Source organism: Lagopus leucura, unplaced genomic scaffold, assembly GCF_019238085.1.
Source record: "Lagopus leucura isolate 7727_CA_CO unplaced genomic scaffold, USGS_WTPT01 Super-Scaffold_739, whole genome shotgun sequence".
Taxonomy (NCBI): Eukaryota; Metazoa; Chordata; class Aves; order Galliformes; family Phasianidae; genus Lagopus; species Lagopus leucura.
This window is the reverse complement of record NW_024962255.1, coordinates 7,862,644-7,890,035: the sequence shown is the minus strand read 5'-3', so window position 1 is coordinate 7,890,035 and position 27,392 is coordinate 7,862,644. Positions and strand designations below refer to the sequence as shown.

General features: G+C 43.0%; 2 protein-coding genes across 6 annotated transcripts in view; one reads left to right on the top strand and one right to left on the bottom strand.

Moving 5' to 3' along the window:
- Positions 1 to 5,381: 5,381 nt before the first annotated feature.
- On the bottom strand, positions 5,382 to 13,788 carry CDK1 (cyclin dependent kinase 1). Of its 4 annotated transcripts, none has more exons than XM_042863497.1 (8): positions 13,770 to 13,788; positions 12,527 to 12,577; positions 10,961 to 11,117; positions 9,786 to 9,909; positions 9,193 to 9,363; positions 8,495 to 8,658; positions 8,248 to 8,389; positions 5,382 to 5,752 (listed from the first exon to the last, which is right to left on the bottom strand). In XM_042863497.1, the coding sequence occupies exons 2-8, from the start codon at positions 12,561 to 12,563 to the stop codon at positions 5,636 to 5,638; spliced, it is 912 nt and encodes a 303-aa protein (XP_042719431.1). In that variant the 5' UTR covers positions 12,564 to 12,577; positions 13,770 to 13,788; the 3' UTR covers positions 5,382 to 5,635. The 4 variants fall into 4 exon arrangements, with proteins under 4 accessions (XP_042719431.1, XP_042719428.1, XP_042719430.1 ...); XM_042863494.1 differs by lacking the exon at positions 13,770 to 13,788 and adding an exon at positions 13,281 to 13,352; XM_042863496.1 differs by lacking the exon at positions 13,770 to 13,788 and adding an exon at positions 13,308 to 13,350.
- A 3,313-nt stretch (positions 13,789 to 17,101) lies between these two features.
- Positions 17,102 to 27,392, top strand: part of ANK3 (ankyrin 3) — a 346,475-nt gene continuing 336,184 nt past the window's right edge. The window contains exon 1 of one of the 2 annotated variants that reach the window (XM_042862644.1): positions 17,102 to 17,204. In XM_042862644.1, the coding sequence (XP_042718578.1) occupies positions 17,154 to 17,204 (51 nt within the window). In that variant the 5' untranslated portion in view covers positions 17,102 to 17,153. The remainder of the gene's footprint in view (positions 17,205 to 27,392) is intronic. The other variant, XM_042862645.1, reaches the window with a different exon arrangement.

The window sequence follows — 27,392 nt, the reverse complement described above, 5'->3', positions numbered from 1 at the left end:
CTAATGACACTGATCCATTTCCAGGTGCTGTAAAGGTACACAAGTTGCAATAAGAAAACGGCCACAGGAAGATAAATCACAGAAAAAGAACAACGTATAAAAGAAGCGTTGTTTGAAACAGGTTAAGCATGCTCTGCTACAGACTTATCAGCTAACTTTCCTCTACCTGTTCATATTAAAGGTGATGGATTCACTTAACACCACAGCACAAAAGACAGTACTGGAACTGGCCTGAGAAGGACCCTTCTGACCTGCACGTGGAAAGGTACCGTGGAGAGCAGATTTTACGGCAGTTGTCCTATCCAAGTGATTTAGAAAGCGTTACTGTTTTCTTTGCTCCCTGCAAGATCTCTTTAGGGGGAATAGTAATACTGCTACCTTGGACTTCAGGAGGGCGGACTTTGAATTGTTCAGGGGACTAATAGGGGGAGTCCCCTGGCATTCAGTCTTAGCGAGCAAAGGGGTCCAAGAGAGCTGGTTGCTCTTCAAGAAGGAAGTCTTAAGGGCGCAGGAGCAGGCAGTCCCCCTGAGCTGCAAAATGAGCCGGCGGGGAAGAAGACCGGCGTGGATGAATAGGGAGCTATTCCTGAGGCTCCGGGAGAAAAAGAGAATCTACCGCCTGTGGAAAGAGGGACAGGCCACTCAAAATGAATACAGGGAAGTTGTTAGGATGTGTAGAGGTGAAATCAGAAAGGCAAAAGCCCAGCTTGAATTTAACCTAGCTGCTGGTGTGAAAAGGAATAAGAAACTCTTTCATAAATACATTAACAGTAAGAGGAGGACAAAGGAGAATATCCACTCTTTGCTGGATGAGGCTGGGAATGTGACCACTGAGGATAAGGAAAAGGCGGAGGTTCTGAATGCCTTCTTTACGTCTGTCTTTAAAAGTCAGACCAGTTATCCTCAGGATACCCCTCTCTCTGACCTGGTAATCTCGGTTGGGGAGCACACTAACCCCCCTGTGATTCTGAAAGAAACAGTCAGAGACCTACTGCTCCAGCTGGACTGTCACAAGTCGATGGGGCCAGATGAGATCCACCCGAGAGTGCTGAGGGAACTGGCGGAGGTGATAGCCGAGCCGCTTTCCATCATCTGTCAGCGCTCCTTGTTGACTGGTGAGGTCCCAGAAGACTGGAGGCTTGCCAATGTGACTCCCATTTACAAGAAAGGTCGTAAGGAGGATCCGGGGAACTACAGGCCTGTCAGCCTGACCTCGGTGCCAGGAAAGGTTATGGAGCAGATCGTCTTGAGGGAGATCATGCGGCATGTGCAGGGTGACCGGGGGATCAGGCCTAGCCAGCATGGGTTCATGAAGGGCAGGTCCTGTTTGACCAACCTGATCTCCTTCTATGATCTAGTGACCCATCTGGTGGATGAAGGAAAGGCTGTTGATGTGGTCTACCTAGACTTCAGCAAAGCCTTTGACACTGTCTCCCACAGCATTCTCCTGCAGAAGCTGGCAGCCCAAGGCTTGGATGGGTACACTCTTGGCTGGGTAAGGAGCTGGCTGGAGGGCCAGGCACAGAGTGGTGGTGAATGGAGTCAAATCCAGCTGGCGACCGGTCGTGAGTGGTGTTCCGCAGGGGTCGGTGCTGGGGCCTGTCCTCTTCAATATCTTTATTGATGACCTGGATGAGGGCATCGAGTGCACCCTCAGTAAATTCGCAGATGACACCAAATTGGCTGGAAGTGTGGATCTGCCTGGGGGTAGCGAGGCCCTAGGATCCACAGAGGGATCTGGACAGGCTGGAGAGCTGGGCTGGAGCCAACGGGATGAGTTTCAACAAGGCCAAATGCCGGGTCCTGCACTTCGGCCACAACAACCCCAGGTGACGCTACAGGCTTGGGGCGGTGTGGCTGGAGGACTGCGTAGAGGAAATGGACCTGGGGGTATTGATTGATGCTCGGCTGAACATGAGCCGACAGTGTGCCCAGGTGGCCAAGAAGGTCAATGGCATCCTGGCTTGCATCAGAAACAGTGTTGCAAGCAGGAGCAGAGAGGTGATTGTTCCCCTATATTCAGCACTCGTGAGGCCGCACCTCGAGTACTGTGTCCAGTTTTGGGCCCCTCACTGCAAGAAAGATATTGAGGCCCTGGAACGTGTTCAAAGGAGGGCAACAAAGCTGGTGAGGGGTCTGGAACACAGGCCATATGAGGAGAGGCTGAAGGAGCTGGGAATGTTCAGCCTGGAGAAGAGGAGGCTCAGGGGAGACCTTATTGCTCTCTATAACTTCCTGAAGGGAGGTTGTTGTGAGCTGGGGGTCGGCCTCTTCTCTCATGCCATTAGTGATAGGACCAGAGGGAATGGTTTCAAGCTACGGCAGGGGAGATTCAGGCTGGACATGAGGAAGTACTACTTTTCAGCAAGGGTGGTCAGGCACTGGAATGGACTGCCCAGGGAGGTGGTGGAATCACCAACCCTGGGGGTGTTCAAGGAAAGACTGGATGTTGTGTTGAGGGACATGGTTTAGTAGGAGCTTGGGAATAGGTGAACGGTTGGACTGGGTGATCTTTTAGGTCTTTTCCAACCTTAGTGATTCTATGATTCTATTTTTAAGAATCAATTATTTTCAAAGGAGCAGGTGGCAATTCATTTTAGTGAGGATATATTATCATATCCAAGTAAGACTGAGCTCAGCTGCTTTTATCTGCAAGCATCCAGTAGCACGGGCCGGATATTTTGGATTACAACACTTGAGAGCACTTAGAAGCTTTTGTTAGAAATAATAACAACTTGACAATAATGCTAACTTGATCCCAATCTTATATACCTCAACTTTTTTATCCATATTACTTTTTAATGGGATAGAATAGAAGCAATTTAAACAGAAAATTAAGTAACGCTCCCTGCTGGGGTTTGCCCATATTCTAAGAGAAAACACTGAACAGCTGCCCTAATACCAGAGCTGACATAGATGCAGCATTATAAAACTCTATTGCAACCAAGAGCAGACTGCTTTTTGTTGTCTCTCTCCCACCTTGCTTCTTCCAATATTAAGAAATGCAATGCAAATATATAGGTCTTCAACAGGTGCTCACTATCACTATAAAAACCCTTAAAGATAACCAAAAATTCAATTTTGTTAATCTATAATCTCCATTAGGTAGTAATAATTGCAAGCTGGCAGTTAGTAATTTAACTATGTAACTTAGTACTGAGTCTACTGCACACTCAGTGAGAAAGAAAATAATAAGTGGATTCCTAGTCACTTCAGGAAAAGCAGAGTGTTTTCTGTTCTCAAGTAATCATTCTATCTGTGGCAATGAAAAATATACTGCTTATTGCATATTGGGCCCACATCCAACAACTGTTAGATTAGCAACATTCAATTGCCTAAATGCCTTAATTAAAGATTATGAACCAGTGAAACCCTGCCAAGCACTACAGTGGTCTCAGCTGAAGGACAAGGGTAACATACTGCAGCAATTCAGTTCTCCTACTACACAGTCAGAGCACTATCAATAGAGCTGCCAGTTGTCATCCACAGTGAAGTAAAACGCAGAAGTGCAAGGCAGCTTTTGTTTTTACCAGCATTAAGTTTCAGGTAGCTGAAGCTTCAAGCATCACAAGCCCTCTAAATATTAGGCCTAGAGAGCACCACTAAGTTTGCACTGTATTTCAGAACAGGTACTAATACAGCGTATGTCACTAGGCATGATACTCACTGCCATACCCGACCTCACACACAGATGGATGACGTTGCATTCATTTCTCTGTCACATTTGCTAGGAGGACTAAGGCAGCCACTGTCACAGCTCCACATGTGTTGTTACATCACCAGTCATAACACAGTGCCTGGGTTCACAGCACAGAAGTTGCATGGCACTGTAAGTTACTGTTTGAAAATAAGCTTTCTTCAGCAATTTTAGTACTGTACTTTCAGTTAGAATAGGCTGAAGCATTCACTGTCACATGAAACTGCAATGGACACCGGAACTTATATTATAGAAATAAGGATTAAGCAGTTGCAAACAAAAAAATTTGTGTTTGCCTAGCTGAAAGCCTTCCTCTCATCACATAAAGATGCAAGTCTGTCCACTACAGAGACAAACGTTAAGATAATCTGTTTAAACCAATATTTATCTTCTGATTTTCAGAGCAGTTGCTGGCTAGTGCTTGTAAGTTCTTCTTTTTCTAATCTAGTGTTAGCACCAGCAGTACTGTGCCCTGACCTGTATGCTCACATCAAATTACTGCACTCAAAAGACAGCAATTGAGACCTCTACCCTAATTTGCCTTGAAAACACATCACCAATGTTAATACTGCAGATGGTTAATTAGAACAAGGTCCAGCACTATTTCTTTCAGTTATTCATAAGTAGGCATGAAAGTAAACATATGGACATAACGTTACCTCCACTGGTTTTGTTTCAAAGACTCACAGGACTTAAAAACTATTTTTGAGTGGTTTGCATTATTCCTTTCACATGCTTGACTTAAAACTTACAGACCTTCATTCCTATTCCACACTTGGCTGTAAGTCAGCAAGTGCAAGAGCTCCATGGTGCTGAGATCCAATAAAACTTGACAGATGTGCAGTCCTACAACTAGAGATTACAGCAGCTATAACACTAGAAAGAGAACTGCAGTTAAGTTTAATCAAACTGTGATTTTAACGCATCCACAAGTCTTCCATTGCTTTTCTTCTCATAATCTAGCATTGTATCCCATTTGATGTATAGGAAACCAAAAGCAAAGGTAGCAATTAGAAATATAGTGATGGCCAATCATTTCTTACTATATAGTTTGGTGAATTCTGTCAAGGTTTTATAATGTCTCACCTGTAAATGTTAAATGTTGTGGAACTTTAGAAAGCCCATGCTTTAGTTGTGGACATGTCTGTAGACATGCAGTATTTCATTTCTGAGAGCAGTCTTATTAAGTCAACATTTACTTGAATATTCCTATGTGAAAAGGTTAGCTTTCCCAGTATAATCCAGGGGGTTCTGCCTTTAATGAGAATCAGATGAGAATTACATTACTGCTAGCAGTTGAAAAGAGCCGTGTCAGCCAACTGCACATCAGTATATAGGCAGTCCTGTAGAACTTAACATCACACACCTTAACTATTCCAGGGGCTAGAATTACACTGACTCACAAGTTAGCACCCCAATGCAAAATACATTCTTGTGCCTTCAAGACAACAGAAAAGCATAAAGATGTCCCAAATATCTTCAGAAAAAGAAACCCTAGAAGCATTTGGCCACCTCCTTTGTTTCGAATTGCACGTTACTGAAGCATCCCATTTTAGATGTCATTTGGCACATTCAGTACAATGCAAGTCTTACATTTCATCTGTGCATAGCAGTGAAACAGTTGAACTTCAGAGAAGTCGTATCAAAAGCAACTTCAGTAGTTTTAGTTACCTGCTTTGGCAGACGAGCAGCAACTTACCAGCCCATTCTGAAAGGCTGTGCTTTTGTAGGAGTGTGGAAAGGAGTTCAGTCCTCCACTAGATTTAAAGTTTTATTTATAGGAAGTTCACCACATTAGTCGATTAATATTTACATTTAAGTAACATAAACCAAAACAAACTAAAAAGCCACAATTTTAAAGTAGGCAGACAGACAAAGTTACAGACAGACAATAGTAAAAGTAATAGTGATTATTTCACTCTGATTTAGTCCAAAGTTTTAGAATTTCTTAATCAGATTAGCAGGAAGAGTAGATTTGTCCAAATCATCGAAGTACGGGTGGTTCAAGGCCATTTTGCCAGAAATCCTTTTTGCAGGATCATAAATTAACATTTTCTGGAAGAAAAATGAAAGGAAACATTTACTCTCTCGTGAAATGGGTACTCAATGTTAAGTAGATTAATATATAATCACAGTAATGATCAGATGACTAGAGATAACCTGGTGTAGAGGACCTACTTTGGCAAGGGGGTTGGACTCAATCTCTGGAGGTCCCTTCCAATCCCCTACAATTCTGTGATTCTGTGATAAGTTCTTCCCTATGTTCCATGATATCTCATAGAAGTCATTCCTACTTACTCCTACAAGTGAGAATGGTATTAATGTCTAACATCCCAAAGTGAAAAAACCATTTATCCACAGCCCACACCTGTATCAGGGTACCGTGTGCAATCAACCGAATCCAGAACCAATTATCAAGCATGAATATTTGTCTCAACTTCTCAATTAAGGGAAGCTGGTAAACCTTAGGCTACTAAAGCCTATAATACTTACATGAATAAGTGTTCATGCACTTGTCTTATTACACTGATAGTGAAAAAACTGTTGTGAAGCTGCTTATTTTCAGTTTGGTGCAGCCGTTCACAGTTGAAATATAGCAACTGTTCAGCTATAGGACCCTGGGTAGGAAAGAAGTATACTGCATGTCTAAAGCTGATTGATCTGGAAAAAAATAGTTCTAAATCATGCATTTCTTTTCAAAAAAGTAATTTCATACAGCTGAAGAGCTCAATAATGAAGTTGATGAGAGAAAATACAATGGATGCATTCCCCTCTAAAATAGTCCTCAAAACTTTCTAGAAGAGAGGCAAGGTACTTGCTTTGCTATCCATTTAAGAAAAAATAAACAACCACAGTTTATATTGTGCAATCTGGCCAAAAAGAAGGATGAAGCTACCCCATGCAATTGTATGCTCACATGTAGACAATTCAGATGGAACTCCTGCAGTCCTCCTTCCAAGCCTTACAAGGTTACACAGCTTTGGGACAATTAAGTTTTCATATCTAGCATAATCCTAAAATATCCTAAATACTAACATTTTAAAGCTAGCAAAATCCCTGTCAACAGTCTTCCATTTTACTCATCTTTACTAGAGGAAAATACATCTCAAATTCAAAATCAGTTAAGTATACTACCCTTTTTTAAAACCAGCTGTTTTACATATTGCTTCCATCTTCAACAGTCTACAGAAGTACAAACACTTTCATTGCCACATCTATGCTATTGCTCTATTGCTCTTGTTAAAGCTATTCATTTTTGTTGCCTTTAAAATTGTATCACTTCAGCCCAAAGCAGGACTACAGGAAATTTAAACGGATTCCAGATGCCTCAAAATGCAACTGTGCCATTGTTAGCAGGCAGCTACAGAAAGCTAAAATTTTAGTCTTAATTCAAGGCAAAACTTTATGTGAATCAGTATACTGTAAGATTAGTATACTGTTAAGGTCACTTGATTAATGATTTTTTTTGTCTGCATTAGTAGCATCCAAAAACATGTTTTTTCCCCATGACAAAGCCACTAAGCTCAGTTCAGTACTTAGCAGTCCAGTTAAATGACTATCCAAAACACTCACTTGCCTGTTCAATTGCTTTCAGCTTTTAATCAGTAGTAATTCCATTTCAAACTGATTTAACAGTGATGCTATCAGTGCACAAGTTGAGGATAATTACTCTGCAAGTTGGTTATTTCTGTGAAATACTGATATGAGCTACGGAGAGCTATCCAAAAAAACTTTAACATCGTTCAGTCTGCCAGCCTTGAACTGTGGCTCTGTTCTCAGAAAGAAGTGAAACATTGTAGTTATTTAAGCTCCTTGAGTAATACCACTCTATTGTGCACAATAAACAACTTCTCCTTTATGTCCACTTAAAACAGGAGCCAGCTACAATGATAATTGCTGCACAGGGTTCTCCTTGTAACAAGGTGGTTCTGAAGTTCCAGCTTATCTCATGATGCATAGAACATCCCCTGCTATATGCAAATCTGTACTGTGTAAATGGAGCTTTAGAAAAGCCAAGTGATAAAGTCACCAAGGTGCATTCTTAAAGTGCACGTAAGCACATCTAAGAATTAATGCAGACTCATCTGCAGTGGCAGCACATGAGCTAAATGAAGTCTGGTGAGGATCTTGTCTAAAAGATTTGGCCATAGTATTTTTACTTTAGCTTCATGGCCAAGAAGTTACTTCACCCGCCACAAAATTCAGAAGTTAAAAGTCATTCAACCACAGCCTAAACCTCTAACTTGATATTAAAATGCAATTGACAGAGACCTTACATGCTGACCTAAACAGCCTCCAGTTTCACAGCTAATCAATAAAGCCAGTTGTTTCCATCACTGTATTCATTTAAGACCCCACAAAATCTAACCAAAATGAGCCAGTCCACGTGCCACCACATAAAAGTATTTCCAACTACATGAATAGTCATATAGACACATCACAATTAATGCCGGTGCCAGGAAGGTATCAGTTACAAGCTTGTAGAAATTAGAGAGTACTTGAAACTACCTGCTCACTTCTTAACACACAGTTCAGGAGAGAATACTTACAGACAACAGATCGAGTCCATCCTCATCTAAGTTTTGGACATGTGTTCCCAGGCTGCCAGGTTTCCATTTTGGGAAAGTGTTTTTATAGTCTTGCAAGGATTCCACGTCAGGCCACACATCATTGTTGGGTGTCCCTAAAGCTCTGTGCAAGCATAAGCAAAACATTTGATCAGTTTAGTATGAAAACTGTATGTACTGTTATGATTTTACTAAGTTCACAGCAAGTGAAAGTTTCAGCATGACGTACCTGAAGATTCTGAAGAGCTGATCAATCTCTGAGTCCCCATGGAAAAGTGGCTTTTTAGTTGCTAACTCTGCAAATATGGTACCTATGCTCCATATATCTACAGGAGTGGAATAACGAGCAGATCCTAGCAGAACCTCTGGAGACCTGTACCACAGTGTCACTACCTATTGAACAAAGAATTTTTTTTTTTTTAAGTTACATTTATAGAAATAGGTCCTCTAATTGACTGCAACCACAATGGCTCATTCATTACTAAGGAGCATTCAGCTTTTTTAATAAGAATAATATCCTGTTTAGACTAGAAGCTACAAGTTCCAGTGAAAATACTTGCATCAAACTTCACTTAAAAATAAGTATACAAAATCCTATTGCAGTAGTCTCTGCTGCAAGCAAAGCAGTTGCCTGCACTCCTTCACAAAGAGCAGGAAGCACATCTTTAGCACCTAACGGGTCTGGCCTATCTAAACTCACTGTCAAGGTAACAACAGTGGCATTTCATAAGATACATTAGCACTTCAGAGTAAAATAGGGTCTGGGGGTTGGAAAGGCACCAAGTAAAACTAAGCTGAAATATAACCATAATACTGTTTACTTTATGACAACTTCAAAAGCTCTGTGATTTCCAGCTTTTTCATAAACAATTGGTACAAGGAAGCTAATAAGCCTCGTCCAAATGACCAAAAGTATGTTCAACTCACTTCATGAGTGTATACCCGCACTGGAATTCCAAAGGCTCGAGCCAGTCCAAAATCTGCCAGTTTAATCACCCCTTTGTCATCTATTAGAAGATTCTGAGGTTTTAGGTCTCTGTGCAGAACTCGTCTTGAATGGCAGAAGACGATACCTTGCAGGATCTGATACAGGTAACTCTGCAGATAGGATGGGGTGAGAGAGAGGGGGAGAAAAAACACGACCTTCACTGAAGTCAGTGGTTCTACAACGTAAAGCTGTTTCCTTACATTAACTCTGTAAATAGAATTAGATCTTAAGCATTGCAATTTATTGATTATTTTATTAAAATAATTTATTTATTATTGAGTTCAACCAGAAATCCATACAAAATTGGGTGTTTGAGTTCAGTTCAAGGCAGTTAATTTCATAGTTGCATTTGAGAGCAGAACTTTCTTTTAAAGAAAAATGCATCCTATTATTCACAGCTGCCTCTTCAATCCTTCCTTTTTTCCTCAAAGAAATACAAAGAGTTAAGATAAGAGCAAGAGTTAAGTCTTGCTTATAGCTTTGTAGAGCTCCCTTAATTTTTTAAGTTATATTAAGAAATTATCCTAATTACCTTAACACGTGAACGATCCAAATATTGGCCAGATGGAATAGTATCCAAGTATTTCTTGAGATCCATGGAAAGGAATTCAAAAATGAGGTATAGCCTTGCGTCCTGCATAAGAACATCCTGAAGACTGAAAATTGAGCATACAGTCAGCTCCACTGCAAAGTGCACAGACCTACTGGTTTGCTTCCCCTCTCAACAGGAACACAAGCTGGTGTTTCTAAGTACCTAATGCTACCTAAGGCTTACAAAGCTTTCTCTCAGTCTTCAAAGATTAACAGCCTTAGCAAGTTGCACTGTTGTTTGGAAAACTGCGCATATATGAAACAGTGCCAAAGTGAGACAAACACCCCATATGTTTCCTCTGAATCTTGTATTTCCTCATGCATGAGGCAGGGGAAGTCTGCAGAAAAAAAATGAGTTCTGTGGGTATTAGTGCCTAGCTTCCAGCTGAATCTGGCTTACTATAGCAGAATTACTGGAAGAGTTTAAGGGTTCTGCATTAGAAGAGTAGGAACCTACTAGATGCAGCAGGAGTTGTACAGGGTTTTTAAGCATCTCCTCCATCTTCAGTAGATTATAAAGGTTCCTAAATACACACATCATTCACTGGGACACCACCTGGCCGAAGCTTGGCCAGTTTCAGGCCACATTAAACCCAAGGTATTTTGCTACATTAAAACATATGTATTTTGTAGGGAAGGCAACAGCTACAACCAATTCTTCACATCAGGCAGCCACTGATGGAAGTTTCAGGCATGGATCAGAAATGCCAGCTGATAGCATTATAGCGCAGCACCTACAGCTCTGCTATGGGACAGTAAGGAAGTGCCTGGTGACAGAGGCCCACACCAAGAACACCAGTCAGATGAATAAAAAAAGTTCTGAGATTGACTTAAACAGTTTTCAAGAAGCATTTCTTGAAATGTCACCATTTCTTCGATAACCGTTCTGAAGATAACTAACAGCAATACTTTTGTTCAATTCTTAGAATAGGTGCAGCAGAAGACAGTCTTAATTAAAAACCAGCATGCTGCCAGGATTTGGGACTAAAGTGTAACGCCTGCTTTGCAGCAACTACATTGAATAACTGCTTCCTTGCTAGAACAGTGGGAAAACAATTTATCTGAAGAGACCTAGTGCCCTTCAGAGAGTATGGCTAAATACCAGCATATGCATACCAGACTATATTGGGATGATGCAGCTCTTTTAATAAAGAAATTTCTCGGATAGCAGTACTTGGAACACCTTCCTCCTCACTTTCTAGACGTATTTTCTTCATTGCAACCACTTGGCCTGTGGTTTTGTGGCGCCCTTTATACACAACACCATAGGTACCTGAACAAACAAACAGGGAAACGCATATAGGAAATACCAGTTTCAGGTGCAGATAAGTCATTGCAAATGAGAACTGCTATATAGGCAAGAATCCTTGCAACACAGTATTCTTAATAATGCTATGGGTCTCAGCAGAAAATAAAAGTGGAACTAGTGGTAAATTTCAAATTAAAGAAAAAAATAAACTATTTGAACTATCATCATTGATGGAAATAGAACCCCCAAAGCAACCAAGCAGTATTCCTTCTCACTTCCTAAAGAATGAATTCCTCACATGAAGCTCTGTCTGGTTTCTTTCAAAAAGAAAGATGCAGGCATGAGGCTCCAGTTACGAAGCACTACTGTAAGCACCAAGCAGCGCACTGCAGTTCATCTGGAGCTTCTCAGAGTAATGCACTGCAAATCTTCAAGCATACGTAAGGCTAAAGCATTATGAAAGACACCAACTTCCACATTTGATAAAGGAAGGGCACCCACTGAAAAGGTGGTTGTGACAAACATCGGCACCAGTCTTCTACAATGCAGTACCTTATAGTAAGTGCGTTATATATATACATATATATATATATATATATATATATATATACACATATATATATATATATATATACACATATATATATATATATATATAAGCCAACATAGGCTCCCCAGTTAAGTGGTTGAGTCACCAAACCCCTGAATGTGTTTAAAAACCATTTGGACGTGGTGCTCAGGGACATGATTTAGCAGAGGGTTGTTAGAGTTAGGGTAGTATGGTTGGGATGGGGTTGGACTCGATAATCTTTAAGGCCTTTTCCAACCTGAGCGATTTGATGATTCTATGAAAATTCACTTCTGCACACAGGTTCACAGTGTTTCCCTTCCTGTAACAAGTGCAGCAACAGGACATAACCCCAGTAAAAACACCTGCACACTACTTCTCCCTACCAGGGGCTCCAAACAAAAGCACACCCAAAGTGCAATTTCAGGGGCAGCTTGTAAACAGGTGCAGTTGCAAAGGAATAGATATGTTCCAACAAACAGGAAAGCTGATTTCTTGACTCAGAATGCTTTTACCCTTGCAGAGACACGGTACACAGCTGACCATCAGTATGAAGGGAGATGCCTCCCAGCACTGATCAGCTGCTTCAAACAGACTGTCACAGAATGGCGAGGGTTGGAAGGGACCTTAAAGATCACGAATCTCCAACCCCCCTGCCACATGCAGGACCACCAACCTGCACATTTAACACTAGACCAGGCTGCCCAGGGCCACCTTCAGAAGAAAGACAGCCTGAGTGCATTTACACAGAGAGAAGACTTCATAGAATGCCGGTACTTCTCTGGATAGCAGGGGGTCACAAAGCTTACAACAGCTGGTAGCCCAAGCCGCAGAACCTTGCAAGGCTCCCGGCAACCTTACTCACCTTCCCCAATCTTCTCAATCTTTGTGTAATCCTCCATAGCTGTGAGTGTGCCTGGAACAAAAAGCCACAGTCAACAGGAATCAACAGGAGGTCCCTGAATGCAGACAAGTCCCAGAAGTTACACCAGGACCTCGGAATCTTGCATAAAGACTCAGTGTGAAATATTTACCCCTCCTCTCCAAAAAAACGGGGGGGAAAAGCATTTATTCGGGGATCCAGCTAAAAAAAAAAAAACATCCCCAAGTACAAACGCGCGCCGAATCAGAAGGGAAAGATGGCCTCACGAGGAAAGCCACAGAGAACACCGCTCTCGGGAGCTTTCTTAGTTACGCGTCAGCAGCAACGCGCCTCGGCCCGCGAGACCGACGGCTGCCAGCGCACGAGGACGGCAGCCCGCACCGCCCGCTGCCTGCGCGCGGCCCTCCCCGTTACAGCTCCCAGCCCGGGGCCCGGCAATCCGTCCCGCCCCGGGTAGCGGCTACGCCACGCAGGGCTCCGAGCGGCGCCGCCCGACCCCTACCGCCGCCACGGCCCGGCTCCCAACGCGCCACCGGCGGGTGCCGCGGCCCGCTCGCACCGCTAGAAGCCCGAACGGAAGGACTGCGATGCCGGCACCCGCCACACCCATCCCAACGGAGCGGCCGGGCGGCCCCGAGCGCCCGCACCCCCCGCGGCGTCGCGCGGCCGCACTCACAAGCGGCCGCCCAAAGCCGGCTCCCCGCCGCTTCCGTAGCGCCCAGCGCCCCCCGGTCACCTTCCCGCGGCGGGTACCGCGGCGAACCCGAGACGCCGGCGCCGCCACCCAGCTCCGCGCTTGCAGGGAAGTCCTCGGCCGGGCGCGGGGGCGGGCGCCGCGCATTCGAACCGGCCGCGTCGCGCCGCCGCCACGTCCCACCAATGGCGTCGCGCCGAGATGATTCAAAGCGACCAATCGGCACGCTCCGCTCCAGCGGCGCCAAAGCGAGACCGAAAAGCGCCAGGGAAGACCGACGCGAGCTGCCCGTCCCGGGGCACAGCGACCCCAGCTGGCGTGGAGGAGCTCGGCGCTCGGCCCGGCACCAGGAGCGGCGGCCCGAGCCGCTGAGCTGTGGGCGCTGAGAGAAGGGCCGGTCCTCGGGGTGCCACGCCGTAAATCCGTCGCGTCCGGCTCCAAGGTCGCTGATCCGCAACGCACTGCTGCGGCTTGTTTAAACTATACGCGTTGCTGAAAGGTCACTGGCCGCTTTAATGCCACAAAACGTACCTCTGTAGAAAGTTAAAGCCCTGTGTGACCGCTCCCAGATTAAAATCAATTAGTCACTGTGTTATAAGAGTTTTCTCTTATAAATCTTTTAAAGAAGGTCGAGAACTGAAGATGTAAAGCCGGACTCGGCTGTCCCCGTGCTCACTGTGTTGGTGTAACAACGCGCAGAAAACAAGAGCTGTGCGGCACTGCTTGCAGTGGGAACAGCCGCGAGCGCGGAGCGGCTGTCCGTGTTTGTTTGCTGATGGCGGGGCTGGAGCTCTGTGGGCTGACACCACAACCCGCGTTCAGATCCTCTATAACTTCAGTCAGAATTCTGCCCCATCCGCTGCAAACCCCTCACCCGCTGCGGCCAGCACCGATCTAGCACGCTCCTAGGGAAGCCTGCAGTCCGTGCGGTACTGAAGTGTAAGCACGGCTGCGCACTGACGAACTCTTTTTTATTGGTTCTCTGCACTGGTTGGCGTTTTTGAAACACAGTGTTGCTGCTTGCTGCTAAGTGTAAGCGGGATGGGCTGGTCTTTAAAAATCCACGCAGCTTTCCCAAGGCGTCTCTGTCAGATGTTGATTTCAGCAGACAGAACTTCTCACTGTGCACTTCCTTCTTCCCCGCTCCTCATGGCAAAGGCGAGAGGCCGCTACTCAGCTCCTCCCCTCCAACATACATCAGTTTCAGCAACAGAAATCCTCCGCTTTCCCCTCCCTCAAGGGGAATTTTTGCCTCTGAGAAACAGGCAGCACACATACCATCCAGTTTTTGTTTACCTTGAAGTGTGTGTTCCCAGCACTTGCTGAGATTACCTGCACAGAACAAAACCGTTGCATCACTTTGGGAAGCCCTGGGCAGAAGTGCAGCCTCATATCCTATGCAGTTTGTAGGGTGTGAGTCCAGCATGCTTTGTACAGGCACAGAGAAGTTCTCTTCCAGCACAGCCCAGGCTCAGCAGCGCACTGACTGGCTGCACAGTTGAAGCAAAGTGTTTGTGACACATCCCTCAGGCCTGACTGCACGGCCAGCACAGTCAGCCCGTGTGCGCTCAATAGCTTTAGGAGGCTGCATTGGGTATCCAACACAAGTTAGAACCACTGCTCCTGACTCAGCTGAACTGGTCCTTGTCCACAAACTATAGGAAGGTGGCCAAAATCTTTCTTTCCCTTCAAATGAACATGTGGGAAATCTCAGACTTAACCTGAATTTTTTAGATAGCAGCACCAGCTTTCTGAGTTGCTCCTTGTGGCAATGAGCCGCCAGCCAGGACCTTAGGCCTTCCCCCCCCAAACCAGGACCTGAAATGACAAGCTTTGACCTCTTTGGCAGTTTTGTGTTGCATGCTTTAGAAACAACCTAGGACGTGCGTGGCTTTAGGATCAGTCTGATGGCTGTTGTGCTCTAAGCCCAGTGTAACAGCCCCCACCACCTTGTCTGTTCTTGTGACACTGCATCAGTACACAAGTTGTGCTGGCTTAATCACAGGCTAATCAACTCGGGTGTTACACACTCCAAACACAGTGCTTTCTCACTGTGGAAAGGTTCTGCTCAGCTTCCTTGGAAGGCTCAATGCATTAATGCCATGACAGACCTGTACTTAAACTTGCCAAGTATCAGTTTGGCAATTCTGAATATCTACAGTTCTCCTCCCTCCTTGCATTGTCTGGCTATCTTTAGGATACAAACCATCTTCCTTCTGACTGGATATTGCTTATCTCATTTTGATTATTGTTCTAGACACAGCAATAGCTAACAGTACTGCTTGACACAAGCAGCGTGATACAATTGTATTTGCTTTTGTGTTTGAAGACATTTAGTTTTCTGTGTGAAGCAATAGTAGCCTGCTTACAACTGAGTCATAAATGCACAGAGGAGTACAGATTTTGGAATTTCTAAGCATTCCATAGGATTCCTGCTCCCATTTAAAACAAAACATGAGTTCAGATACAAAACTGAAGAAAAACTTGAAGGCAAACAGCAAAGAAATCTAGTTTACCTTGGCAATATAACACAAATTACCATTTTATTTATATAAACGTGCAAAGGGCAAGTATATTTAAATCCACTCTGCATTCAATTCTTCTCCATCCACTGAAATGCTGTTTGTGCAAGGAATATAGGATCAGACCTACAATGCCAATCTCAGATTATAGTATTACTGTTGTATTCATGGCTAAGAATCCAACATAATACTCTGGACAACTTCTATTCTGAGTAGAGGACAGCTGCAAGAGTCAATATAGTCTTGTCTTTCCTATAATAATTATATTATCCTCAACAACAGCATCACTGTAAATAAGAGAAACAGTGCATTCTGTCTTTTACACAATGATGGGATTTAAAAAGTTGACTTGTTTGTAAATAGTAGTTAGAGAATCTAAAATGGACTGTGTCCACTGCACTCAAAAGAAAATAAATACTAATACTGACTGGCTTCTCCTAACATCTATTAGATAATAAGGAATTATTTTGTCACTATAACAAAGCAAAAGTACAGTAGGAGTTACTTGCAGCATTTAAGGAAGGTAATATTAGAGGGCAATACCTCTTAAACGCAGCACTTATGTGATTATTTTAGCTTGTTAAATGTCTTTTGCTCTGCAGGACAATTCCCACCATCAACAGATATGGAGAACAGCTTTGCTGCTCTCATCCCATGTTCATGTTTTGACTGCAGGCAAAAACAAACAAGCAAAAAAAAAAAAAAAAAAGACCTCCCAATAAGCGTTTGAGAGCTGCTAAGGGAAAAGAAAAAGAGACCAAATAGTACTGATTTTCTCAGTTACAGCAGACTTAGGTTTTCTCTGCACTCCTTGTCAGCATGCACTTCTCCCCACACCACCTGCTGCACGGCTGTATCACATCCCGTAGCACACGGGAATTCCAAACCTCAAGCAGGGGAGCGCAACTGGAAACGTGCCCTGCAGCGAGGGAAGTTCACTTCCTTCCTTCCAGGTATCGCTCTAGCTGCCAAGAAAGGAGAGATTCTCTTCCAGATGGGAGTGTAGATGAGATAAGGGAGGAAACGAACTCAAGATTTACACACAAGCATCACGCTTACACGCTTAAAAATTCCTCCTGCCATCAGTTGCGCGAGCCCATGTGTAGGCTGAGGAAACGGGTCCCGTCCGGAATAAGCGAGATACAGACATTAAAAGCGCCGAGGACGACGACAGGCAAAACTACCGCCGGCCGCTTCGGGCTCCACCACGGGGCGGAACGACCGCAGCTCCCAGGAACGGCGGCGGTGCCCCTGGGCGCCCCGCCCGCCGCCGTGCCCGGCTCCACCTGAGGGGGCGGCGGCGACGAGAGGCAGTCCTTCCCGCCGGTGGGAGCGAGCCCGGGACAGCTCTGCCCCCACGCTGGGCGAAGTGAGGTGCTGAGCGCGCTGCAACATGGCCTCCTCCTCCTCCTCCTGCCCCGCGGGACGGGGCGGCCGCGACCAGGTGAGCGCGGGCAGGAGTTTGCTGATTTCCCCTCCCTTCGCCGACGGCGCTCCCGCCAACCGCTCACAGTGAGCAGCTTGGGACGATCTTTTCTGCTATCGTACGTCCGTCGCGTCTTAGGTGACTGCCGTAGGACAGTGCTGGTGCTGGGCGCTCAGCTCCTGCTGCTAAGTGCTCGCGTTCTATATGTGCCGTTGCAGTGTCACGTGCCGTTGGAGCTCACGTGCTGGTGCTGATGGGCTCGGGGAGTTGTGAGATTAAAAGCGTTACCACCCTGCCCTTCCCTTTTAGGTGTTACTTTGTTGGTCGCGTGCTTTGGTTAACACGATGCAATGTACCTGTCGTAATGTTGAGACCTGCTGTGTTAGTGCATTTACTGGTAGATAAATATTTGTTTGGTTTTGTTTTCTTTCAAAAATCTACTCTTTAAGCTTTACAGTGAGTCTGAAAGTCTGTCACAACATTGGAAAGCAATTAGCTTGCCCTTAAAGCTGCTGTTGTAGCACTGGACTACTTTGCTGTGAAGAATTTGGGGTGTAGAGAAGTAGAATGCCTCTTTAGTTCTCCTGCTGTAGTTGTTCTGAGGGTCAGCGAGCTGTGCCTGGGGGTTGCTGCCGGAGCTGTGTTTTGCCCAAAGGTGCTTCCATCTGATCGGTTTACTGAGCTCAACAAGTCTGGCAGTGTCTAAAACTTGTAGGATGTTACCCTAGATTCTAGAAGTTTAAGTTTATGTATTTCATTCACTGTTTAGTTTTGTGTAAACTTAAGGCCTTCATGGGAGAAGGGAGGAGACAATGGTCTTACTATGTAGGAGAAGAAAAACCCAAACTGTTCAAATAAGAAAGCTGTGTTGTTCTCGTAAGAAAAAATATTTATTGTTTGTGGAAAATTGATTTCCCAAAATAAGTGTTTATGTATGATCTGCAGTACTGTAACTCCAGTCATTGCTGCTTTGAAAAACAGTGCCTTTTTTCCCCTAGTTATTGTAAGCTTCGGGGCATATGACAATTTAGAAGTTTAAAATGTAGCATACAGGTCAGACTGCTGGTGTCTTGCTTTCAGGCAGCTCTTTAGTATAGGCAGTTTGCTGTTTATCTTACTTTTACCCCTGTGTTTCCAACAGTTTCACTTTTTTCTACTCTGAAGTTCTTGAAGCTTTCTCCTGACATACTCTTTCTCACTATTTTCCTCAGAAACTGCACGTTCAGCACTCTTGACAGCATATAAAAACTGACGTGCTGGTGGTGCAGTGGTCAAATACCCACTGGAGGTTATTTTTGCCACTCTGCATTGCCCAAAGTGTGAACATTTCCCATATATGTTAGGGTTTGTGTGAAGCTGCTGACAGTGGTACTTCTAACCCTTTTGGCACAGCTTTCTGGGTGACAAAATATGACCTGGCACGTTGCTTTAATTCTGAGGATAAGCATGCTTTTGCAATCTTTAATCAGGCAAAATTTTGTTAGCTCTTTGAACAAGTTTGACAATGACTTGGCCCAAGGAAGACTTTCTTTTTTTTTTAGCAGTTCTTGGCACCTAATTATTTCTCTGGAAAAAGCTGAGTGGTATAGAACCTGGGGCATGAGGGCATTATAAAACACTTGTGTGGGTTCTGCGCAGGATTTCTAAACCATGTAATGTTTGTTAAGTGGTGCTTACAGTGCTGGCATTTCTAGGAGGAAAATAATAATTTGAAGGTTTGACTATTTCAAAACAAATCCCTCAAAGTAGTTTTTTAACATACTTCTTCCTTAAGATAATAAAGTTAGTTTGGATTCCCATTCCTTTCTTCCCTGAAAATGTGGATAAATCCAGCAAAAATTAGAAATAGAACTTGCTGCCCTTGTGATAACTTGCATGCATTGCCTGATGTCTGGTGCTCTTGCTTTCACATTTTAAACTATGCAAGTGCTTTCATGAATGCATAGGAAATAACAGTTGCTTGCACTGTTTTTTCTCTTGTTGTTGGGGCTTGTGTGGCTGCAGAGAAGATGTGTTACAGGCTGAGAATAGCGGGTGAGGAAGATGATGGGGACAACAGAGAAAATCACTGTTAAAATATTGACTGGTGCGATAGTGAAGTTCTGAGGACCTTGCTCTGCTTGCGTCAGTCATTGCCCCATTCCCATGAGGGTTTTGTGCTGTTGCAGCCTGTCCCAGTTTTATTAGTATCATGAACAAAACCGTGCAGTGCACTCTTGGAGCAGTGGCTGCAGTTCCTTCTGTACTCCCCCATGGCATCCTGTTGGAATGAGGTAGTATTAGCTTCTCATGTTGTTATTTCTTTGGTTGAATCAATTTAAAACCTCGATTTCCACTCACTTGTTGAGGAGAAAGGAGTGTATCATCTTTCCTTTGGTCTCCTTTTGTAACTGAGGGAGCTGCTCTCCAAGGGCATATCGGGGTTGGTGCCCTTCACGGGAGGAATTGTTCCAAGTTTCCATATAATATCTGATGCATGCATCATGAGTTTATCAGTATGTGATGCCCTTTCTATCTGATTATGACTTCAAACTCCTTCCATTAGCTTGTAATGTTTCTACATAGATGTAGTGGGGAGTGTTCATGCACTGAGGCTTTCTCAACCACGTTATTATGCTAAAGCAAGAGCTGGCTGAGTTTCTACACTCATCTTCTGGGTTATTATGTTAATCAGGTCATGATGACAGCTTATTTTAGTAGGAGAAAGGAAAAATAACATTCTGCAATGACAGAGTAGTTGATAGTGTATGTTTGCCATACAGGAGCTTGTTTCTTACACAGTCTTTGTGGGGGTTTCATTTTTGGTTTTAAAATCTGATATAACATCTCTGATGTGAAGTACTCATTTTCATTCAAACATATGAAGCTGATTCTTGCTTGTTTTTACCTAAATTTACTATCCTGTATATTTACATTTTATCTGTCACTCTTAAGAGCGCTTGCCTTTTGCTGGTTGTTGTTGTTTTTTGGGTGGAGGTTTGTTGGTGTTGGTTTTCGTTGTTGTTTTTCCTGTCTTGTAATGTCATCCTCACTTCTGACCCTGTAAAAGCTTAGTGCAGCCTTAGACTAAAGAGCAGTTTCTGTGATGGCCCTATTTCTTCAAAACACCCGTTCAGCTTTAGGATGGGTTCCAAGACAGTCTATCTGAAGTTTCTGGGCATACTGTGCAAAGAACTCCCAAACACAGCAGAGAGCAGATCTGACAAAGCTGAAAAGTTACTAATTAGTTACTAAAACTTACTAATTAGTTCTAGTCTATGTTTTTGTCTTGATGAGATGAGTCTGGCCTATATCTGAACCTAGAGTAGCTCCAAAGTCAGGCTCTTGCAATGGGAAAGCAAGGCCCATGGGTTAAGAAGGAAAGCTGCAGGTGTTGCTGATGGGCAGTTAATTTGGGTGAGATTCTTGCTCGTTATCTTCACTTGCCCTTTACTTTGGAGCTTTCTGGTTGTGCTGTGGAGGAATCCTGAGCTGCTGACACCTTTGCTTCTGTGCTTCACTGCTTGCCATTGGAGGTATGTGTTCTGGGAACTGGTGTTTAAAAATCTGTTTTGCAATCTTGTGAGTGGGGAAGGGAAACCATACAAGGCCAAGTGACCCAAGCGTGCTTTCAGCTTATAGCTCTGGGGCATAATAGAATGGTAAATACTTAACACAAAAGGTGTGTCAGCTGGCCCTAGTTCTGACTGCATTCAGGAGAGGGGGGAGAAAAAAGCAAAAAACTCTTAAAAGTAAAAGCCATCAAAGCATAGGTAGGAGTAGTCTATAATATTGAAAAGTAACAGTAACAAGCTGCCTTCATGGTGGGAAAAGTGGAGAGGGAAAAGATGTCGAAGATGGAAGATACTCTTAACTGTTAGAACACTTCAGCTGTGAATGTTATGTGTGTCTATAGTTGCTTTTCACATAGGTGATCTAACATAATGTCTACTAAGTTGTGTTGGTTGGTTTTGCTGATCTTTACATTAGGAAAAGATAGAAATCCACAGGGCTTCTGAGTCCCTGGCCTTCTAGTGCCTGTTTTTGTGTTTTTCTTTTTGAATCTGGATTAACATTTCCAAAGTTATTGCTTTGAGTGTCTGCAATGTGGAGCAGCTGCCTGGTGCTTCGACTGAGACAGTAGCAATGGTTTATTTCTATTTAACCTCAGCCTCTCTAGTATTGTGCTATGTTTCATCACTCATCACATTCACACCACTAAATAAGTTTGTTTATTTATTTTATTTTGCTGTGGAGACCCATGAGCCTTCATTACCTTATTGGTGGAATTCAGCCCAAATTCTAAGGGCGCAGTACTTGCAGCCTGAAAAGTGGAAGGGAACGACTGTGTCAGGATGTGGACTTGCTCCTACTGTGACATTTGTTTTTAACAGCAATGACTTGTGCCATGGACATGACCCCATTTTGTAGGTGAATGATCTGTGGGTGTGATTGAATGTTTTGAGTCAATGATGACAAAGCCAATTTCCTCTCTTCTTCCTCTGACACCTTGGTTCTGCTTATTCCTGTTCAAAGAGCACTGCAGAAAGCACATGTGTCTGTCTGGAAAGCCAAATCATTTCACAGCTCATGACTCTGCTAATGCATGAGTTAGCCTTGCTGCGGGAGAGTGGGCCCTGGTGGGAAGGTAGGAGCAAGTCACAGTGTGTAAAGGAAAAGCAAGAACCTCCTAAACAGCATATCTCCCACTTAGAAATTTGCTGTGTGGAACAGTAACAACTGGTGTAGGTTTAGTTCAGTGGCTGGGGAAGTCTGGGCCTTAGCAGTGGGGTTGTCATTAAGTGCTATATGAAGTGGTTTTTATCCAATCATAAAATTAAAAAGCAGTGGTCTCATTATAAAGATCAGATACATGGTACAATCTACTAACTGAGGTGTTGATTGGTTTGTCTGTTTGTTGTTTTTGCATTTTAAAGCAGGGGAGGATGAGGGGAAGCATGCACATGAACCAGCCTGTTAGTTCAGCATGGCTCCTGTGTGTGGCCTGGATTTCTTTCCAGGCTCTGCCCTTGCAAAGCCTCTTTGTGATCTCAGCCTTGATGTGGGTCAAAAGGGGAGGATTGTTAACATTCCTCCTGCCCCTCTCCATCACCATCAGCAGCTCTCAATGGATATCAGTCCTGTGTGCTCGTGTGGGAGAGGACAGTGGAATTTTGGGCTGCTTGTAAATGCCCTTCCAAATATTTCTCTCTGTCTCCCATCTGACCAGTAATCCAGCTCCCAGATTTCTTTATTACAAATGCTAATATTTCTGCCCAGTTAGTATTCTCATATTTTATTACTGTTCATATGCCCATCAGGAAGTCTACGATAGCAAAGAAAACAACTTCTAAGAGAATTATGATTCTAGGCAGTGTGCCCTGTAATTGCCCTTTGGAAGTTGTCTGCCTTGTCCGCTTATTTAATGCCATTGCTTATTTATGCAACTCTTTCTCCCCACTGTGATTGTGCCATCTTTGTTTTCAGATGCTAATATAAGATTGCTGTGAAAGCTTTGGTCTTACAGGACATAAGCAACAAGGTGGTGGGTTTTTTTGTTTGGTTGTTGTTTTTCTTTTTCTTTTTCTTTTTTTTTTTTTGTTTACTAAATTAAAACTGCTTTCAAAGTGAGGTGCTCTTTGTTCTGTTGACTGCATTACTCCAGATAGTTATAAGTTGAGTTGCTTGCTGCAGTGATTTGGGTAAATAACAACATGCTTCTGGATTGATTAAGCACTTTTCATTCATGTATTGCAATCATCATAATTCTAATGAAATGTGTGCTTTCTGTAGTGTCTTTCCCTTGCCTTTAATGTGCCTTTCTCCCTAGAGAGCATGTTAACAAACAAGCTGGTTTCGAGGAGGATTCCCTTGATCAAAGTGGAACAAAAGGAAATATAGTATTCAACAATGATCCAAAGCTTGTAAAGCAAATGTGCAAAGAATAACCTCATACTGAGCTCAGATGCATGGGGGAGGATGGAAAAAAAATTGTATCAGGTAGTTATTGCAAAGTTTAGACTTGGGAAAAACTTACAAACAGGAAACAGGACCTGTGTTTTATGTCTACTATAGATTGGATGTTTGGTGGTATATGTGTAAGAAGGCACTCATAAGTAATATAGCAAAGCTGTGTAATTTTTTTAACTAAAAAACAAAAGGAGCAGAGCTTTGCTATGGTTAATGTTTCTTTTGTGCCCTGCCTTAACTGCAGTTAACAAAACTGGTCTACTGTAAATAAAAAAAAAAAAAGAAAAAAGAAAGGGGATACCATAAAACTTGCTTCAACGGAAGGAGCAGTAGTTCTCTCAGACACCTGTAATTTTGTCATCAGTTTATTTATGTGCCAGTTCCAAATGATGCAGATCATTTTGGCATTTGAGCATAACAAGCCAGGTAGGTTTTCTGCATGAAGGACACTAGTATTGGGGGAGAACTGTCAACACCCATGTCAATATACCACTTGATTATTTTTTTAAATGGAAAACTCCTTTTTTTTTTTTCTTGTTTCCGTGACAGCTGTTGTTGATGTAAGTGCAGTAAATCCAGCTGTATTTGTCACTTGAATTCCTCACAGGGTTTGTTGATCAGGGAAAGTTACATGTGGTGCTCTTCCATAATCAGAAAGTAGAACAGCCAGGTTTGGAAAACTTTGGGAAGTGCATTAAGAGAACCTTCTAAGTGTAGTATCCCAACAGATTAACTTGCCTGATAATGTGTAAATCTGTATTTAATGATGTATGGGAACTGTTGAGTCATGGCCTGAGGTGCTGATGGAGCACCTGTGGAAAGGATCAGCTCAGCCCTGGTAGCACAGGTGAAGGCAATTCAGCTATGTGACCAGAATCGGTGGAGCCTGGCTGTACTTAGGCCTCATTTAAGGGCCGACTGCCAGTGGACAAGGATCTCTGCTTGGAGTTCTCTCCCTTGTGGAGTCTTTCCTTTGAGCCTATGTCTTTGGCAGCTTTATTTTCCTTAAAATACTGCCCTATGTATGCCGATCCTGTTGTTACGCTTTGTATCGTGCTTCCATCACACTGATCTTTTCAATTGTAACAAATGGGATTACAGCCTTCAGCTGGGGGAGGGGAGCTGGCTTTGTCCTTTGTGTGTGCAGAGCCAGGGAGTGGTTCAACTTCTGGTAGGCTTTGAATGTTAGAGGATATCATCACCCAAGTTGGAAGGAGAGATGCAGCTCCTTATAATAAAAGACACCAAAACTATATGTTTCTATTGCAGATTTTTAATTTAGGTCACATAAGGATTGTGCAAAACAGTAATGATGCTATCCAGGACTGGCAGTTTATCTTATTAAATCCACAATTCTAAAATTCATGTGTATATTTTATAGGAACAATGGATTGATCTGTGTATTCTATGAGGGCTGCTCTGAAGTATTGCCTTCTACTTTATTCTGTTGGTCCACGATGTCAGAGGCAGATGTTGGTATGGCAGTGGAGGTTGAACCTTCCCACCAATATTCTGTTAAGTGTCGCTGTGTGACAGATGGCAGCAGAGGGGCAGTCTGACATGGAAGCGAGGAAGATGCAAAGATGTGTCACTGAATTCCTCCATGTGGAAATATTGACACCTATTGACATTCATTGATGTTTGCTGTACTTCTATGGAGATCGACCAGTGGATGTGAGCACAGAGGCAGTGAGCGCTGCATTTCAGCAGCTTCAGCAGCAACAGTGGGTCACCTCTACTAGTGCAGGTTTTTACGAGTGTGACATGCAGGCTCTTGTTCATCATTAGCAAAAATGCAGAGTTACTGGCACTGAATGTTGAAATAATGTGTTTTGTAGCTCAGAATTTGCTCTATCCAATAGCATAATTGTGTTCTTTCTATTTACTGCAGTTTTAATGGAAATAAATGGGAAGCATTACTTTCGGAGCAGCTTATTGATTTATTTGGTTTAGAAGTTTATAAGATTTGTTTAATAAGCTTGGGAAAGAAAAATCATCATGGAAACATAAAACAAAGAGAGCAGATAATCAGTATATGTGACTGGATTTCCAGAGTGGTAATATGGACAGGGAGCCTCAGCACACAAATTACATCTACTGTAATACTCTCGGTGCCTGAAATGCCAACTGTGGCTGCTCATCTCTGTCTTTTATTAGCTTGCATTTTTGTCAGCCACTTTGCTGAAATCTCAACATAGAATTCTGGGGTCAGTTAGTGAATGAAGGCAGGGAGTGTGTTGATTATTGCCTGTAGGAGAGGTTCAGCAGAGAGCAGGATAGAAGATATCTGAGGTCTTTCTTCTCTGTCAGCTGTAGCTGCTGCAGTTGTGGTCATGTCCTTCATGATAGAGCGCTCTGTTAGGTCCTCTTTTTAGCTGCCAGCTTTGGCATGGTCCATCTCCTCCCACCCAGCTTCTGTCTGACCATGCTGGCATGGCAGAGGAATGCAGGTTTTCACTGTTTGCAGGTATTATTGTTTCTGCTGTATTCCTAAATGTGCCTGGCCATGATTACAGTTAATCTGGAACCAAAGCTGGTCATACAGATTCAAGAAATAGCTTTGTATTTAATGAACCATGCCAAATAAATCTCAGACTCGAAGCCTGCTGAAATGGATAGAATTCTTGAAGCTGATTATGGGTGCTGGTGTGGGTCTCTTTGTGACTGATGTTATGTTAAACTTCTCCACTTCAGGATCTTTGTTTTTCTTTCATAGTGATTAGATAGATATTAAGTAGATAATGATTAAAATTTGCATTTTGATGTTGTTCCTTGAGTAATTAAAATGTAATTGTTGAGTTCAAATGCCTGTGCTAAAGGAAAGCTATCTGTGAAGCTATCTTACTAGGAATGCCCCCAACTTTGTTTTGTCCCTGTGGAATAACCTGCACTTATGTTCCCATGCTCACTGAATCCCTTTCAAAAAAATACAGGTAGTGAAAGCTAATGCTTTTGTGCTTTTCGCTCAGATTTTCAGTATTTTGCATTGTATTCATTTACTTTTATTCCCCCACCCCCTCAGTGTTCTGTGGAACCTCTGGATAGTCACATGAATGAGCTCTGCTTTCTGGGACTGCCGTCTGCTGAAGTTTTGTTGCTGTTGTCAAACCAGGGAGGACACTTCTCAGCACTACTGTAGAATAGGAAGAAATACTTTATTTTCCTCAGTATTAGTGGTGAAAAAGCATTTTTGGCTCTGAGATTTGCAATGATGCTATCAAGTGCTGAAGCTTATTTCTTCCTTTTTTTTTTTTTTTTTTGATTATTTAACTTCTGGCACTCATCAACAAAATATTTATAATGGTACTTTCATATTTAGCGTTATGCCTAACATAACCAGACAATCCGGCATGAAATGAGGATACAAGTCTTAAGAGTGTTTTCTTTTCTATTTTAATTAACTTTTCCAGTTAATGATTGTTTGCTTGATAATAAGCATCAATGCCCTTATTGTTTCAGTCATCTGGTAACTGGGTAATTGTATGTTGATACACGGTAGTTTGGAAGGGCAGTAAACTCACTGGAATACCCACTAATGAGCACACACTTTTATTAAAGATGAAAAGGTCATGAAACTGCGCAACTACTAATTAAAAAAATATCTTTTTGCTTAAAAATAGATACAGAGATTTGAAGAGAAGGCATCAGGTAGCACTGTGTTACTTAACCTTTCTAAAATTTGCATCTTGTTGAATCATAAGGACTTTCAAAACTGTGTGTTCAAGCTCATTGGTTGTTCCTCATGAATGACTGCAGTTGGTAACTTAACTAAATGTTACAAAAAGAGAAGAATGTGTTGGGCTGATTTTTCCCCTTTCCTGACTCTCTGCCTTAACCTGGGGGCAAAAATCTATTTAAAAAACAAACAAACAAACAAACACATATTGTTTGGATACTCGTAAGCAGTAAAACTCCACTTATCTGCTTTTATTTCTTTGACATGGCTAGCTTCTAATAAATGAGCTTTGTGTTCCTCAATTGAGATTCAGTGGTGTGTAGTCTTGTTTCATAATCACATTTAAATGTTTAGCCAAGTAGGAAATTGTACGTTCAGTGGAAAAACAAATGAAAGAGGGTAACACTGTAATATTAATCTTCATCAGACTGGGGATGCTTTGAAATGGAAGAAATATATATTACATGACTTGTTTTATTACCAGCAGAAAGTTCTCTAATTTGTGTTTGTATGTAAATAGTTTTTCCTTGCTCTTCTCTAGATGAACAAGAGAAATCAGGTTTTGAAATTCAGGTCATATA